The sequence below is a fragment of the Seriola aureovittata genome, chromosome 12, assembly GCF_021018895.1.
Source record: "Seriola aureovittata isolate HTS-2021-v1 ecotype China chromosome 12, ASM2101889v1, whole genome shotgun sequence".
NCBI classification, from domain to species: Eukaryota; Metazoa; Chordata; class Actinopteri; order Carangiformes; family Carangidae; genus Seriola; species Seriola aureovittata.
Window position 1 is genome coordinate 19,531,460 of NC_079375.1, and position 16,662 is coordinate 19,548,121.

Below are 16,662 nucleotides of genomic sequence, written 5' to 3' on the forward strand. Positions count from 1 at the left end.
CAATCCAATAGGCAGGAGTGGATTTCGACAGCGATGGATGCATTGTTTATCGGTGTAGGCTACAGAAAACTCTGGTTTAGTGTATGTACACACACACACACACACACACACACACACACACACACACACACACACACACACACACACACACACACACACACTTAGAGGCGACACATAAGTATATAATGCCAGTGATCAGCATGTTTGAAGCCTATGAGGGTGCTATTTGTGACTGACTGACTGAACATAGATATTTGGGGCATTTGCCAATCCTTGTTGCTATGGCAATAGAGCACGACTGAAACTAGAATGTATGTGTGTGTGTGTGTGTGTGTGAGAGAGAGAGAGAAAAGAGAGAGACAGAATACATAGAGTGCATGATTGTAAACAGATGTGTCAAAGTTAACAGGACATTTTACTGGAATCTGTCTTCTTCTTCTTCTGTCTGTTTTCTGTTAATATCAGTATATTAGCTACAGCTGTAGAACAAATATAGTTCTTTTTAAGTATATGCAAATTTCTGCTTTGGCAATATGTGCACATGCGTGTCTTGTGAGTGTCAAATGAAGTGACTTGAGAGAGGAGTTAGATGCTTAGGCAGCAGGGGGAGAGGATGAGACACTGACAGGAAAGAAAAAAGACAAAAGCTTAACTTCTAACCCCCTGACACTCCAGCGAACATTCCCAATGTGACACAGAGAGAGAGAAAAGAGAAGAGGCAGTTATATAATGACCCTTGGTGCAGGGTTCAGCTCGTATGGGGGAGGGGGACTGGAGTAGTGGTCACATTGCATCAAGTTCCTGCTGTCAGACTGAATTTGTTGCAAGGCAGGGTCCACCACAACTCATACAATGCGGCACCAGGCACAATACTAGCACACACACTCACACACACACACACACACACACACACACACACACCCATTTTACTGATTAGTGTGAGAGCCGGCAGCACTGATTCATGGGCTAGTCCTGGTCTGCCTCTCTCACTCGAGCACATTTTTCTCTGTGAAGGCATCCCACTGCAAGCCAAGCCCACTGGCAAAAAAAAAAAAAAACTGCCCATCTTTGAGTGAGAGAGCTGAGACTCACAGCCAGACCAGAGGGAGCGTTTGGGTGCAGGGGATGGGCGACTTGATGCAGAAAAAAGCCACACTGTATGGATCTGTATGGTGTTCCTCCAAGTGAACACGCACACAATCCTCCCATTGTTTAGGAAAACCCCCTTTCGTGCTCTCAATTAGGGTCGTCCCCCCCCCCCCCCCCTTACCATACCAGCACCATGAGCAGGAATACACACCCCATTTGTTCTCAGTCACTCCATCCGCAAGCTACCATAGCAACCCTCACAGTGAGGTCAGTCACATCAATGGGAAACAATCCCTACACTCATCTAACAGCCTGTGCTTCTGATAATTCCCCAGGGACAAGAGGACAGCACTTCCTCTGAGTCCATGTGAAGGTGAAACCCTTCAGGCAGCATCTGTTTACTCACCGTCAGTGACACCTACTGTAAGCACGACACACACTCAAATCACAACAGGCAACTGCTGATATTTTGTTTGTAATACAAGCCCTTTCACGATATACAGAGTACGTGATATTTTCTGCAGTTTAGAAGTTATGATTACACAAATGATTTATTTGTTATTTCCCAGCAGCTTGGCATGACAAGTGCCATTCAACAACTGAATGAAGTACAAGTGTTAAAAAATCCCACATGTGAAGACCTGAAATTATCGATCTGATGTCAATTTCAGTATTATATGGTCACTTTGCATAACAAAGTTAAGTACATGTAGAAGGAACTGTATTATAACATTGAGAAAGGCAAAACAATGATTAACAATACCCAGCAAGCACAACATTTCTACAGTGAGATTCACAGTTTATGTCACATGTCACATAAGTACAAGCACAGTTCATCATATCACAATTAGAACTAACTTTATAACTTTGTCATCATAGTTCATCAGGTCAAGTAAAAGACTTGAGTCAAAACGTTATCATATGACATCACCATGGCTGTCCCTTTGCACTGGGATTCATAAGGCTGTGACAATTAAACCACAAACACAAGCTACACAACACGGACTGACAAGGAGTAACACTCGGTACAAATGAATGCACGTCCTATTTCTGTTTTAAGTCAATGCAATTAGTATGTGTGTCCCTGATCAACTTGTTCCTATAAAGCTTGGAATGCAGGCGCTGATCTACGAGATGTGCACCTTGAAACTGCTCCACAGCAGAAGATTTGAGAGAGAGATTTAGTGTGAGTTGACACACAAAAACCAGTTGTTCCAGTCACATTTAAACAATATCCTCTCATGAGTCATCACTGCAGTCACTGCAATCTAATTTCTGACAGTTTGTACATCTAATTTATAACTACAAATTAAAGCTGCTCCAGATCTCTGAAAGGCAACATGTGTGAATTGGGGGTTTTCTATAGAGGACTAGCACTAACACCATGTTAAATCAAGAAGAAACAGATATAATACTAAACAGTGTTTGTTCAATGCCTAACACAATTTCCTAAACAGGTTTTATCCCTCAGTGGAGCTCTTTGAATCTTGAGGTATCATGAACAGAGGCGTTAAGTGCTGTCTTTGTTTCTCACACAGACGATCATGTGGGAATCTGATATGAATGATTTTAATCTATGGCTCCTTTATAGCATGTGGCATGCATGTGGCATGTGGTTGCTATGGCGAGTTCATAAACTAAAAGCTGTAAAGCCAGTCATTAGCGCCCCCATGTGGAAAAATAATATAAAAAATATAATATATGCTAAAATACTGTAACATGAATAGACACCAGCAACCTGAGATCTGAAATGAATAATGGATCTATCTGAAAAGGCAGCTATCGTGTGAAGAAACAGAGTAAAGTTTATAGTAGCTGTATGTGGTCAACAATTCAAGGCTGTGAAGGTGGCTGCCTGGATCTCACCTGTACTGGACCTTTCCCACATATTAGTGCTATATCATTTTGTCAGTGTGAATGACCTTCAGCTGTGTTTTGTTCAACCGTAGAGAGAAAAAAAAACCCCATTGTCATTTATTTTAGCATCCACGTATGGGAAATGCTAAACCTTCTACTTTCACATGTACTGAAACCTCATGTCTTTATCCCCCCATTTGCTCAACATCTGGATCTCCCTGTGTGCGCTTTCAGAGTCAAGGCTTGCTGTACCAGTTCATGGAACGACGGATAGCTCTCTCCCAGCTCTGGAGGACGGGGATGTACTCCCGATTTGGGCTGCCAGCACCCTCCTTGGGTGCCCCTTGAGGTAAGAACTCCTGATCCATGTTCTGCAGCTTCTTCAGGTCTTCCCGGGTCCTCCAGAAGCCTGCAGTGACGGTCAAAGACAGAGGAGGACTTAGGGAGACAACATATAACACAGGAAGTCCTATGAAGGTGGATTTTGTCTGTGTGAGTTTTATAAAAGAGTTTATATACAACAACCAGAACAAATCTGGCTTGTATGTTTGATTTGATAAACACTGACTAATGTATCTAATTATTACATAATGTGAATAATCAAATGGAAAGCAGGTTACATAACACACAGCGACATTTCATTTTGCTTTTCTGCCAGTATCAACAAGAATAAAAATAGGACATTTGATCGTAACTTTTCAAATGAATCTCAATGTCATGACCAAGTTTTGTAATATTTTTAGAGAAAAATTATCAACCGCTGTGAAAGAAGAAAGTCAAACTGCTTGACAGATACACAACTTCACACAGCTGGCCGCTCAAACCAAAAAGAAGTGAGGACAAATCCCTCCTGCCCAAAAAGCATTTTATACAAGAACAGCATTGGTACGAAATGACTATCCAGCATACAGCATAATGTACATGTGTATGAACGTGTCTCTACGTACCCACTCCAAGTCCAGCAACAAAAGCAGCCCCCAAACACGACATCTCATGGTGCTCGGGTCTGGCTACCTTTCTGGTAAACAGGTCTGCAGTCAGCTGCATGATGAAGTCATTGGAGGAAACACCACCATCCACCCTGAGAGACACAGAATGAAAGAGCTCTCAATTACATTACACTGCAACTCACTTTACTGTAACAGTAACAGTATCAGATCACGATACACATATAATGGATTGCCAATAAAAACTGAACTGCATTAGTGCAAATCTAATATCAGATCAGATATGGCACTGTAAACTGGGATATCAAAGAGGGACATGTCCACATCCCACAGCAGGCTTTCATTACCACAATCACATTCTGTCTGCACTGACTACCGACCGGCTCAGTGGATGATAGAACTGTACCTGATCTTTGCGATGGGGATGTGAGTTTCTTTCAGCATCGTCTCATACAGCTGCTTGTTTCTGCAAATAGTAAACAGAATGCAAAGAAAGACCAGCAGTTAGCATGAATGGAGAATGAATAGTAAAGATGTTAAAACAGAAACAATCTCTTCAAAACGAGTCACCTGAAGGCGACAGACTCCAGTATGGCACGGACCAGGTGGCTCTTGGTGGTTGAGGGTTTGAGGCCCATGAGTGAAGCACAAGCTTTAGGGTCGTTCAGAGGAGCCTTTGGATAAATGAAGTATGTAAACAAACATGTCAAATGTAATGAGATCTGATACCAGCTAAACTCTTTTACTTGGTTACTGTTCTAAAAGTAGCTCTTGATTAAACAACCATGAGGAAACTGATTTGTATTAACATCATTGCATCTAAACTATCAACATTCAGGACACACACTTACACAGGCCAGTTCACAAAGGAGGGCAGAGAAAAAAAAGAGACACAAAACCACGTTACAGAGGAACAAAAAGGACAAAAATAGAAATAAAAGTCTGTGATGGTAAATATCATGCTGTTAATCAATATCCACCTATATGTGCTACAATAGATACACATATGCTTTTGCTTTGAGTAAACACACTGATGTACACATTACAACAACTGCTTATAAAAACAAACAGATCTTTCTTTGCCACATATGTTTAAATGTTGTACTGCACATCTACCTGCAGGCCACTGAAGGACGGTACAAAGCACACTCCATCAGAGTCATTGACACTGTAAGCCATGGCACTGGTCTCCTGGACGTCAGAGAAGAGCTCTGCAACAACACACACAGGTTTCACCCGATAAATCTGACAGTTACTGACTTCATCGGTGGTATTCACTTAAACATGAATAGATTTAAAGACGCATAAAATAGATTTTTGGCCAAACTGAAAACACTACACTGACATATTATAACCCTATAAAGTTACTATACTGAACATGTTAAAAAGCAATCTACCACATCTAGCAGACACGAAGCAACATGAGCATTCATTTGGAGTCACGTTTCTGGAAGCCTCACAAATATAACCTCTTCTGTTTCTGGTTTCCACTGACTCCCAACGGAAATATTTGGCTCTTCAGCTGCTAAATGCTCCACTATATTCACCAGCTAGTTTCTAGCTTCGTCCGTCTGCTGTTTGAACAGCTGCTATTGTGACTTGAGACTCGATGATGAGACAAGTTACAGACTATGAAACCAAAACAAGGCTAAAAAGCTCAGACTGAGCAACACATTGTTTGACGTCACAACACCACGTAACATAACCTTAAAAGTAACCTTAGTTTGTCAACTATCTTATTGATTTTGTGTTGTCGTAATTTTACTATAAAACCTTCCAAATGCTCTTCCTTGTAAAATGCATGATAAATATGAATTGAAAGAATCCATCTCCACAGGTATTGTATACAGCTCGATTCTCACCCAGCTCCTGCGCCCACTTGATGGCAGTGCCTGTGTCGGCTGCATTACCCTCCGCCAGGTACACCACCTCTGGGCCGATCTTCCAGCCCACCACAGGATACAGACCTACAGAGAAGAAACTCAGGCTTGTAATGTGCCTGAATGAGCAAGTGTAGATATTATTATCTTAACGTTTGTGTATTTTGCTTTACCTGCTACAGATGTATGTGGTTTGCTCCCAGTGTTGATGTTCATGAAGGTGCCCGTCCCCATGGTGATCTTCACATCGCCAACATCAAAGCAGCACTCTCCAAACATGGCTGCCTGCTGGTCCGCCATCTGTAGCAGAGGGACAGAGGATAGGATTTGTTTGTTGTGAACACACTGAGTCCTAAACAGGTTTATTCTCACCTGAGCAACACTGAAAATGTCTAAAACTCATGTGATGTGAAATACAGGATACTGTATATACTGTACGATACTGTCCCAATTTATGTGTACGTTTTTAATTCCACTGTTCCACTTCATTCCTTGTGTCTTGCGTTTTAGTTTATATTCACTGTCTTGTCTGTTTTTAACCTCTACCACAAAGTAAACAAAAGGTCATGTGTTAAACACTTTTTAATATTCTGTTTCAACTGAATGAAACAAGCTGCATGTTCCCTGCTGTTGATTAATCAAACATGGGATAAATAGCCATTTTACAACATAATGGTGGTGACACGCTGTCATAAACTGAATCAGAAGGTTGTACTGAATGTTTTTTTAACATAATCACACTGATAACAGGGTGTATGAGATGCCAAGACCTTGACAACTCACCACTGACATGATAGGGATGGATACTCCGAAGATAGACGGGTCTGTGGATCCAAAGTCATGGCTGGAGAAACAAGAGACAATGCATCATCTCACACTCTCTGTCAGTCCTCTAAATGCCATTTGGAGGTCATGGATTTGTAATTACTACTAAACAGTATGTGTGCTGAGATGCTGTGCTTTACAGTTTAAAACAGGATTACGTAGATTTGAAATGATTGGAATATTTAAATAAAACTTTGAAATATCACACATACTCATGAGCAGAACATTTCAGTTTCAGTTTCAGAATATGAAAAATAAAGTTATAATGAAAGTATGACTGAGCTCATGACTGAAACTGATGAGTGTACAGTGTGTTGAAATTTGGCGGAAATGACTCACCCTGTATCTTCTACTTTGGGGAAAATAGTGAGAGGCAGGGAGACAAGAGAGCACAGGAAACCACTCCAACACATCTGTAAAAAAAATCATATTATAGTGATTTGAAGAAAAAAAGCTCACACCAAACACAGAAAGAAACAGTGAACAAACATAACATACACCAGACCTGATAGGAGTCAAAAATGCCAGTTGCACTGGCATTAGAATAGTCTGTGGAATGGATGTGTCCTAAAACAGACAAGGTGAATGTATCAAAAAAATGTTTTCAAAACGGTAAAAAAAAAACTTGTTTGAGCTCCCAGTTATTTTCCCAACTAAACCCACTCCCACAGGAGTGAGCTAAAACATTTCTGAGAAACGTGCCACAGGATTTGAAACACAAAGAACTTTCTGTCTGGGTCTTAAAACCCTGCTTAACAGTGTATGAAATGCAATCCACTGGACAAATGATATAGTACTGTGCTGTTTAGAGAAAAAAATTGTCCTCATAGAGAGATGGGTTTCAAATGAGCTCAAACCCACCTTTAGTGAGTTTGAACAGGAGCCAGGTGTCTATCGTTCCAAAGCAGCAGTTGCCTTCAGTTACCGCTTGACGGACCTAGAAGAAGAGGGAAACATGATGAGGCTGAGAAGAGAGGTGAACCCTTTAACACCCACATTCCTGGGAGGGTTTCAGCTGCATGCTCTGCCGTGCTTCGAACCAGGACTATTTGTATGACAGGACATTTGTTTTGACGATGATTACTGCAAAAATGATCAGTTTTATCTGTTGATTCATTTACTATACGATTGTATTTATTTCACCTTTAATGGATTCAAAACAAGGAATTTTATGATGCCACCTCTTGGCATCATAAGTGATGAAAATCTGTCACTATTTTCTGACATTTTATAGTTCTAACAATTGATGAGGAAAATAATTGGTATACTAACCTTCAATGAAAATGATTAGTTGGGTTAATTGTGAGACACCTTGACTTGGGGTTTTAGCTTTTCAGTGCACATTCCTTCTGGACTTTATGTTGATGTTTATGGATGTTTATGGCATCTTTAAATGTTTTCCTGCACACATGTGCAAACACACTCACTTGCTTGTAGTATGTCAGGGCCCAGACAAGGCGGAAGGTAACATGTTGAGTGGAGAAAACAATGAGACTCGCTGCAAGCAACCGTTTCTGCCTGGTCATGAAGTACAGCCCCTTCATCACACCATGGATTGCCTGAGGAATAACGATAAAAAGGCACACTGTGTGAAGGGACAGTGCTGATTTCAAAACATGTAAATGTTCTACTTTTTCATCCCTCATCTCTAGACTACATTCCTTTTTCATTACATGTTAGAGATGCACAGCAGCCAAAGTCTCACTTTCATTGTGCATGATTTGTTCCAGGACTTCACCAAGTCTGCAGCCCTCTGATCCTGCCAGCTGATAAAATTATGGAAGGGAACTCCAGTTTTCCTGTCAGGGGAAAAGAAAGGAAGTGAAATGAACCTGTCAGATATACACTTTTCTGGAGATAAAGAAAAGTAATTATAGTATAGTAGTAATTATTTTGATTCAATTTACCTGTCCCATGTTGTGAATGTGCCTCGTTGAGTGGAGATGCCAAGGGCCTCTATCTGGCGCATTTGTAGCCCTGCATCTATAGCAGCACACACACACACACACAGAGCTATTATATACTGTATGTATTATATATGTTTTTTAGTGACAAAGACAAGTGTCCCACCCAAACAACCTTTCACATTTCAGTATAATGTAATCCAATAAAACAACAGCACAGTAAACATCTGCCACAATTAGCACGGTGTTAAATCTACATCTGAGAGAAACCCAGCAAAAAATAAATATGGTGCACTTATTAAGGGTGTTACTTATTGCAGGGCTGCTGTATGGCACTGAATGTACAGTAGTCCGGTGTACCTAAAGAACTTGCATCTCAGTATATGTTAATCAGTCTTCTTCTTGCTTTATTTGTTCACACTGGAAAAACACCAAACTGGAAACAATTTACATTTCAACACGCTTGTAGTACTAACAGTGTTATGTCAGATATAATTTGTAATAGGCGTGTCAATTACCATGAATAATGAATCACAGCTTGAATAACCCTGGGTATGTTTTTGGATAAATGCAACAACAGGCAACTGTACCTTGCACAGCTCCCTTGACCACAGTGATAAACCCTTTCCATAGTGCCTCTGGGTCCATCTCCACATGTCCTACCTCTGGGTACAAGGGGAAAACCTGGAGAAAGTATTGTGAATGAATAATATGAGGAAACATATAAGTTTTCAGAGAGTGATGCGTGTAGGTGGTATACGTGACAAATAAGAAGCCAAAAGGATAAAGACCAGCAGATGAATACCTTGGTGGTGCATGATCCTCGGATCGTTGCCTCCTTGTCATAGACGTGACATCTGATTGATGTTGTGCCAACGTCCACTGACAACATGAAGCTTTCCTTCTTGAAACCGTTCCTCTGACTCCCCATTGTAGAAACGTATGTCCCAGTATTCCTCAAATGAGCCCCACGTCTTTCATTGTCAACTCATGTTGGACTTGGCGGTAGTGACCCGACAATACCTTATCTGCACCAGGTGATGTGTCGTGTTGTGGCTGTTCCTCGACCTTCGGACTGTGGGTTCTTCGAAGTCCAGTCCCAGTTCTAACTGTCGGAGTCAACACATTGCTCAAGTTTGTTTACCATGCCGGAAAAAAACACACACTATGTGGAAAACATAGGTTCAGTTATTGTACAGGTCGAAGTGATAGCCAAATATATTCAAAATCAGTTTCCACAGACTTGAGTCTGGTGGAGACCTGAAAATGCAACTGAAGTAGGAGTTGGTCAACTGAAGAGTTAAGCTAATTAGCTACTTGGCTAGCTGTCAGAAAATCAAACTTGAGCACTTAAGAAACTTCGAAAAACACTCCGTATAATGCCTCTCTCTCTAAACATTATTCAGTGTTGCCCAGTATTTACCCAACATGTGTTCATAGCAGTGACGGTGACACGCTGAGGTGTCTATTAGGGGAGTTCCGGCAATGTGAATCGTTAGATTGCAAGAACGTACACACGCTCTCCGTCCTTTTCGGCACCCGTAGTAACACGCGCATGCTCAGAGCGCGGTTTAAAACAGGCGCATGTGGATGTTTGTAGCCCACCACACGTGTATTCACCTACTCCGACTAGCTTCACCAGCCTGTGGTTGTGTGCGTTTGTTACACACAATATGGCAAAGACAGACGTAAGAAAAACGTTACGTTACATTTATATTAACCAGGCTTCAACGTGCACTAAGTACATTGTTTTAAGATAACTGTTGTGTGGTCTTATTAGCTGCAAACTAACTAGCTAACAGGTTAGCTGGTGGTAGTCACATCAGAAACCAGAAGTTTACCTACAAACACTGTTTAATTTGTTAACGTACAACTGCATTGCATGTCAGTTTGTTTGTTGCGGATACAAAGTCATAATATTGCTATTACGTTTAGCTCTCAAATCTGGCTAGTTCATAAGTACAATAATCGATAAACTTAGTCGATTGACAGAAGTTAAGTGACATACATCTTGATAATTAAGAGTGTCAGTTATTTATCAAGGGAGAATGTCCCACTTTCAGTGGTTAAAGCCTCTGAAACATGAGGATTTGCTTCATTTTTGATATATATAACGTAAAAATTGAATATTTAGGGGATTTGTTAGACAGCTCAAGTCTTTTGAGGACATCACCTTGGTCTCTGGGAAATGGTTATGGACATCTTCCATTTTAAATGTCATACTTTAAATGTAAATGATACATGGTAAATATAACTGACAAATGAATTGATATTGGGATGAATTTGAAGTTGCAGTCCTCAAGAACACACTTGCAGATGGTTGTCATGTCAGAATTGCATTTGTTTCTTTCAGGCTACAAATCGTAGAAAAAGGCAAAGCAAGGTCGTCACCAATGAAGTTGTAGAAGAAGAGCACAACGTTAACACTGGCAAGTCATATCTTTCAAGCAACTTGAGAATCTACAGTGAACACAACCGCTTGAACTTAATAGCTAAAGTAATAAGAAATCATTCAATTTAATGTTTTTTCTTTTCTTTTCAGAAGGACAGACTGAGAGGACAGAGATGAAACAGGAGGAGAAGTACCAAGATGAACAAGGTATTACAAACGCATCACACATGATGTCTGACTGAAATTCTGAACAGTGCCAGTAATGAAGCTACCTGTTCAGATTCTCAGATGGACACTGTCATTGAAGTAAAAGCAAACACACCTACTGTAACCGTATCCTGGGAGAAGAAGAATGAGGAAGGAGAGGCTGAGGATTTGGAAAGAACCAACTCAAGTGATCAGATGACTGCAAGAGAGATGATGCGTAGTGGTAAGGCTGTTTACAAGTTACTGTTGCATTACATAATCTGTGGTTTTTTTTCTTTTTTTACGAAACAAAGGCTCTTCCTCCACTGAAGTGTTTGTCATTAAGTGATGTTGGTCTTTATGACTGAAACTTAAGATTTAAAAGAAAACAGGCCAGCATGTCTCACTTACAAACTGAGTTGTAACCATAACAAACATAACTGTTCAGGCTCAAAACCAAGTAAGGAGTGACTCATCATCCAAATGCAAGTGACACACCGCTCATATCTTCAAGGTTTGTTTAACAGAGCTATTCTGGGAGGTAAAGGATCTTTGGGCGCAAGAAACCTTTGTCCTGATGGTAACAACTTGTATTCACCATAGACCTTTGTGTATGTATGAGTGTTGAAACCGACAGTTGTTTAATTTTTAAAGGGATATTCCACCCAAAAAAACTTAAAGTATGAAAAACCTACCCCCCACTGGCTTGAGTAAAGGCTACAAAAAGTCTGTTGGTCGGTCTTCCTGAAGAATGGAGGCTGCATGTACAACGTTAACAGTTGATTCTGACAGGTTTTCATTCTCCTTAAATCCTATAAATGACTGAATAAATGACTGTTTCAGAAGAACAGACTCGGGCCGTCTCTTCGGCTGAATTAATAAGCAACACTCCCAGTGAGAGTTCTGAGACCAAGATGGAGGAGATCAAAGATGAACAAGATAATGCCGATACAACATAAACAATGTTCTTGAGAGCAATTCTGAGCGGCGCCAGTAACACGGTTTCTTCTTTAGGATCCCAAATGGACACCGCCACTGGAGAAAGCGAATGTACCCCCACAGTGACTGTAACTGTGGCAAAGAAGAATGAAGGAGGACAGAGCGGTCGTGTTAAACAGGAAACTAAAGGAAGTGAACAGATGGTTGTTAAAGAGTTAGCAGGTAAGGAGAGTTAACTATTAGACAGTGATGAAACGGCTGCTTCAAGAAGAGTTTCTTTTGTTTCTTCCATTGTCTGACTCACACATAACTTCTTCACAGCTTTCTCAACTGCTCTCAAATGATGTGCACTTAAAATGGGGATGAATCTTCCGATTGTGTCACAGTAGCAACCTGAGGACAGTCTTCTAAACACTGCATTTGTAAATTCCCTCATTAGAGTAAACATTCTCCATAATATCAATATTGACCTGATCTTTGTGAAATTAATTATGGAGACAAATATCAATGTGGCTGAATATGTTGAAATTGTTGCTCTTGTGAGTCTAAACTGAGCAGAGACCAGAAACCCTGCACACTGCCGGCCGCTTGTATTAATTTTATTTAGCTATGATGTTGTAACCAGATAATTATCTTGTTTTCTATCTGCTGCAGTTAATGGGAAACGGAAGACACACTCTAACGTTGACACTTCCCCGTCAAAGAAAACCAAGCTCATAAATGACGGTATGAACTCTAAATAAGACCAAGTGCTAAAGTCTTTGTAAAATAACCACATTTTTCTTATGAAAATTTTCACTGTTTTGTTTTGTTGTAGGTTTTTGTGTTTTTGTTGGCAACCTGAACACGTCCAAATCATTTGAGGAGGTCAGAGATTCGTTAGCAAATTACTTCATGACGCAAAGTCTCCTGGTTCAAGACATCCGATTAGACCGGTCGAAGTGAGTTTATTTTTAACTAAATTCTTACTGTCAGGTTTCATTTTTTTTCTTTTTTGTAGTAGGTGCATTTGACGAAGAAGCTAAATTAACTCTAATATTTTGCTGTTGTAGGAAACACGCACATGTAGATATGGCCTCAGAGATGGACGTGACTAAAGCCTTGACGTTAAATGGAGAGAAGATCCTTGATAAGCCTTTGACGATCGCTAAAGCAAAGGTCAAAAGTGAGGACAAGGTGAAAGCTCCACAGGTGGACAAAAAAGGTAACCCGTCTAACGACAATTGTTCGATTACACATCAATTTAAATCGTGTGCTACTTCTCACTCTAGATACAGATGCAGTGGTAGTGCCATTTATTGGCTAATATGGACTAAATAATATAAATAATGATTTTATGATCTGGGAGTGCAAAACATTATAAAGTCATGTAATGTAAGACTTTTGGTCTAATCTGACGTCCTGTCTTTGGCAGTAAAAGATGCCAGATGTTTGTTTCTGAAGAACATCCCATACACCGCAACAAAAAAAGACATTCTCAAAGTCTTCCACAAGGCCGTCGCCGTCCGCTTTCCTGGTGGAACTAAAGACCCAAGCAAAGGGTGAGATAACCTGTGTTATGGTTCAATTCCTAACTATACAATTATGTCAAATGAGCAAAACATACAATTGTTATATCCTATATTCAGTAATTCCATGATCATGGTGTTTATTAGAAAATAAAAGATATGAATTAAATGGATGTTTGTAATGTCTACTGAATGAAATGTCCTTATTTTTCGACAGTATTGCCTTTGTGGAGTTCAAAAATAAAACCATTGCTAAGAAAGTACAGCAGAAAAAACAGGGAGTCAAGCTCCAAGGCCGGGTTTTAATTGTGGACTGTGTAGGAGAAACAGCTGTACCTAAAGTCACCAACGCTACTGACGAAGACAGCAACACAAAAGGTAAATCATTGGATATTTAGAAATGTACTATTGATAGTCAACATGATACTACAGCTGTCCTGTTTTCTTTTTTTGATCTGGACATCAGTCAATTAAATCTGTATTCACAAAAGATCCTTCTTCTTTCTCACAGCTGCAGCTCCTCCAAACAACATCTTATTTGTGAGCAATTTGTTGTACAGAGTGAAAGAAAAAAGCCTCAACAAAATCTTTCCGAAAGCTGTTAGCATCAAAATGCCTCAGAGCAAAGGCAAATCAAAAGGGTAAATACATGTACACTGGCCCACCTTATATTTTTTTCATCGCAGAAAGTGTTTGAATGTCTTCAAGAAACGTCTGTAATTCTCTGCAGATATGCGTTTGTCGAGTTTGCAACTGTGGCAGATGCTGAAAAGGCTTTGCAAGAGTCCCAAAACATGAAGATCTCCAAAAGGCAGATCAGAGTCCAATTCTTTGAACTGAGAGAAAAGCCACCGAAGGCAAAAGGTATGTGGGAGAGTCCCTGCTGTGTTATTCATGATACATGTTGTCTACTGAGCTGCTTAATCAGGTCAAAATGATATTCATTAAAGGCAAAACATCAATTTCAAGTGTCTGTAAAGTCGGTTTGAGCCGCGGTGAGTTATGAAAATGCTGATAGCACAGCTGTGTGTTGTTTCTTTCTTGTTAGTCATATCAAAAACACTGATTGTGAGGGGCCTGGCTGAGAAGACGACTGCAGAGACTCTTAAAGGTGCCTTTGAAGAAGCCCTCAGTGCAAGAGTCACTGTAGATAAAGAGACTGGAGTCTCCAAGAGGTTAGGAGCGTAACGTACATTCACTGTTTTAATTTTCTAAAAAATGTTTCATATTTTTTCACCTATTCTTGAAATCTTTACATGTGTCTCGTTTGTTTTTCTCAGCTTTGGTTTTGTGGAGTTTGCGAGCGAAGAAAAGTGCAAAGCTGTCAAAGAAGCCATGGAGGACTGTGAGATAGATGGCAGCAAAGTGAATGTGGCTTATGCAAAACCCAAGAGTGAAAAGAGTCGCCAAGGAGCCAGAGGAGGCTTGGCGCAGCGTCCTGGTGGTCAGCCTGCAGGTCGGGGGGCTGTCAGAGGGGGGCGTGGAGGCAGAGCTGGGAGAGGCAGCAGAGGAGGTAACACTGAGTTCCACAGTTAAATCAAAGGGTTTTTATAGTGAGGTCAACGACGACTGAAATGTAATTACAGTTTAAATTTAAAACTCCACAAATCAATATTATTATATTAACAATGAATGAAATGAGTGTAATGTGATGAGATTCACCTGTCGGGGGGGGGGGGGGGGGGGACACCTCACTGCAGTTCTCCTCAGTCCTTCACCATCTTTCAGTTCATTCTCTTGGAGTTGGTTCTTGGCACCTTTTTAATGTTTGGGTTCACTCTCACAGCTCTCATCCTGTTTTCATCCCCCCCCAAAAAACAAAAAGGTTAAGAGAAAGCCAGTGTACTCTGCCTCCTCTGTGCAGCACAGACACAGGTAGTGACCAGCTGGTGAAACACAGCTGGCATTTAGCAGCTGAAGAGGCAGATACGTCCCTCAGGAGTGGGTGGAGACCAAAACAGAAAATGGGAGTGAAAATAGGACACAAGCATGACTCCAAATTAATGCTAACTGTGCCTCATATCTGCTGGCAGAGTAAATCACACAGTTTGTGTTATAGCACAGCTTTACTATTCAGCTTAACAACATAACTAGTCGATATGTCCATCTTGTGTTGTGAGTTTATTGTGCTGCCCCCAGGTGGCAAACAATATTAATAACTGCATCCTACCTTTGTCTTTCAAGATGACAGCAGTTTGCACCTTAGAAAATGTAATATTTTTTCTTTAATTTTTAGCATTTTTGCAACAAAAAAATCTCTCGTCTTTAAGCTGAAGGTATTTTCCTCAAACTCACCCATGGTTTGATACGGGGACAAATCTGACTTTCATGTTGGACTGACCTGCGGGTCTCAGGCTACAGACTAAGCTCAGATAGCTCCTCACTTTCTCGATAAGCCTGTAACTGTGGGCGTTGTTGGATCAAGTCTTGGCTGGTTTTTATATGGATGTTTGTTTATTATAGATTTCAATCAGTTTCCATAAACAGCCAAGCGACAGTTTCTCTCTGCCCTGCGTAAACTCTCTTGATATGGTTTGTGACTGCGTCGATTTGAATTTGACGGGTTGTTGTCTTGCAGGAGGGGGAGGACGTGGAGCTGCTGTGCCGCAGGCTGCTGCTAAAGAAGTGGAAAATAAAAGCTGACGTGTCTTTGGAAAATGACCATATAGAGTTATTTTTTTTAAACGTGTATGAGTGCAAGACTTTTTTGAGTTGGATTGAATGTACAGACTGTGCAAGGGTGTGATCCAGTGTTGTAAATCGTACTTGACTGTAGGACATGTGGCATCTTGTAATTTCATTTTTTTTTTAACTAAAAATCATTAATTTCATAACTATTATGAAAACATGAGAAAGAACCCCGACTTGTTAAAACATTCTGCAGGTTTGTTATGTGAAAATTTGATTAAGATTTAATCAGTGTGTCATTTTCTAAAGTGAAGATAAATTCATTTTAAAATCACACCAGCTGTCCCTTTGTGTTTTTGTTCCAACATCTGTGATAAAGACTCAAAAGGTTATTCCGGGACTTGGTGAAACCTCGGCCAAGTCACAGACTATTTCTTCTCTGCCACTGACCTGAAATAACACCAGTCTCACAGCTAAACATGCCATATTCTCCAACCAATGACCCGC

The 16,662-nt window shown here is 40.5% G+C and overlaps 2 protein-coding genes across 2 annotated transcripts; one reads left to right on the forward strand and one right to left on the reverse strand.

Moving 5' to 3' along the window:
* Positions 1–1,621: 1,621 nt before the first annotated feature.
* On the reverse strand, positions 1,622–10,037 carry gk5 (glycerol kinase 5). Its single transcript, XM_056392366.1, has 17 exons — positions 9,926–10,037; positions 9,308–9,611; positions 9,093–9,186; positions 8,506–8,581; positions 8,304–8,397; positions 8,026–8,157; positions 7,460–7,535; positions 7,104–7,165; positions 6,938–7,011; positions 6,557–6,617; positions 5,947–6,073; positions 5,756–5,860; positions 5,010–5,104; positions 4,464–4,567; positions 4,300–4,359; positions 3,894–4,027; positions 1,622–3,355 (listed from the first exon to the last, which is right to left on the reverse strand). The coding sequence occupies exons 2-17, from the start codon at positions 9,431–9,433 to the stop codon at positions 3,183–3,185; spliced, it is 1,593 nt and encodes a 530-aa protein (XP_056248341.1). The 5' UTR covers positions 9,434–9,611; positions 9,926–10,037; the 3' UTR covers positions 1,622–3,182.
* A 31-nt stretch (positions 10,038–10,068) lies between these two features.
* LOC130178798 (nucleolin-like) lies at positions 10,069–16,489 on the forward strand. Its single transcript, XM_056391290.1, has 15 exons — positions 10,069–10,190; positions 10,856–10,931; positions 11,045–11,101; positions 11,175–11,324; positions 12,095–12,241; positions 12,674–12,745; positions 12,837–12,960; positions 13,072–13,223; positions 13,434–13,560; positions 13,745–13,905; positions 14,039–14,168; positions 14,258–14,391; positions 14,576–14,702; positions 14,808–15,040; positions 16,106–16,489. Exons 1-15 carry the CDS (start codon positions 10,176–10,178, stop codon positions 16,168–16,170), a joined length of 1,770 nt encoding a protein of 589 aa, XP_056247265.1. The 5' UTR covers positions 10,069–10,175; the 3' UTR covers positions 16,171–16,489.
* The last annotated feature ends 173 nt before the right edge of the window (positions 16,490–16,662 follow it).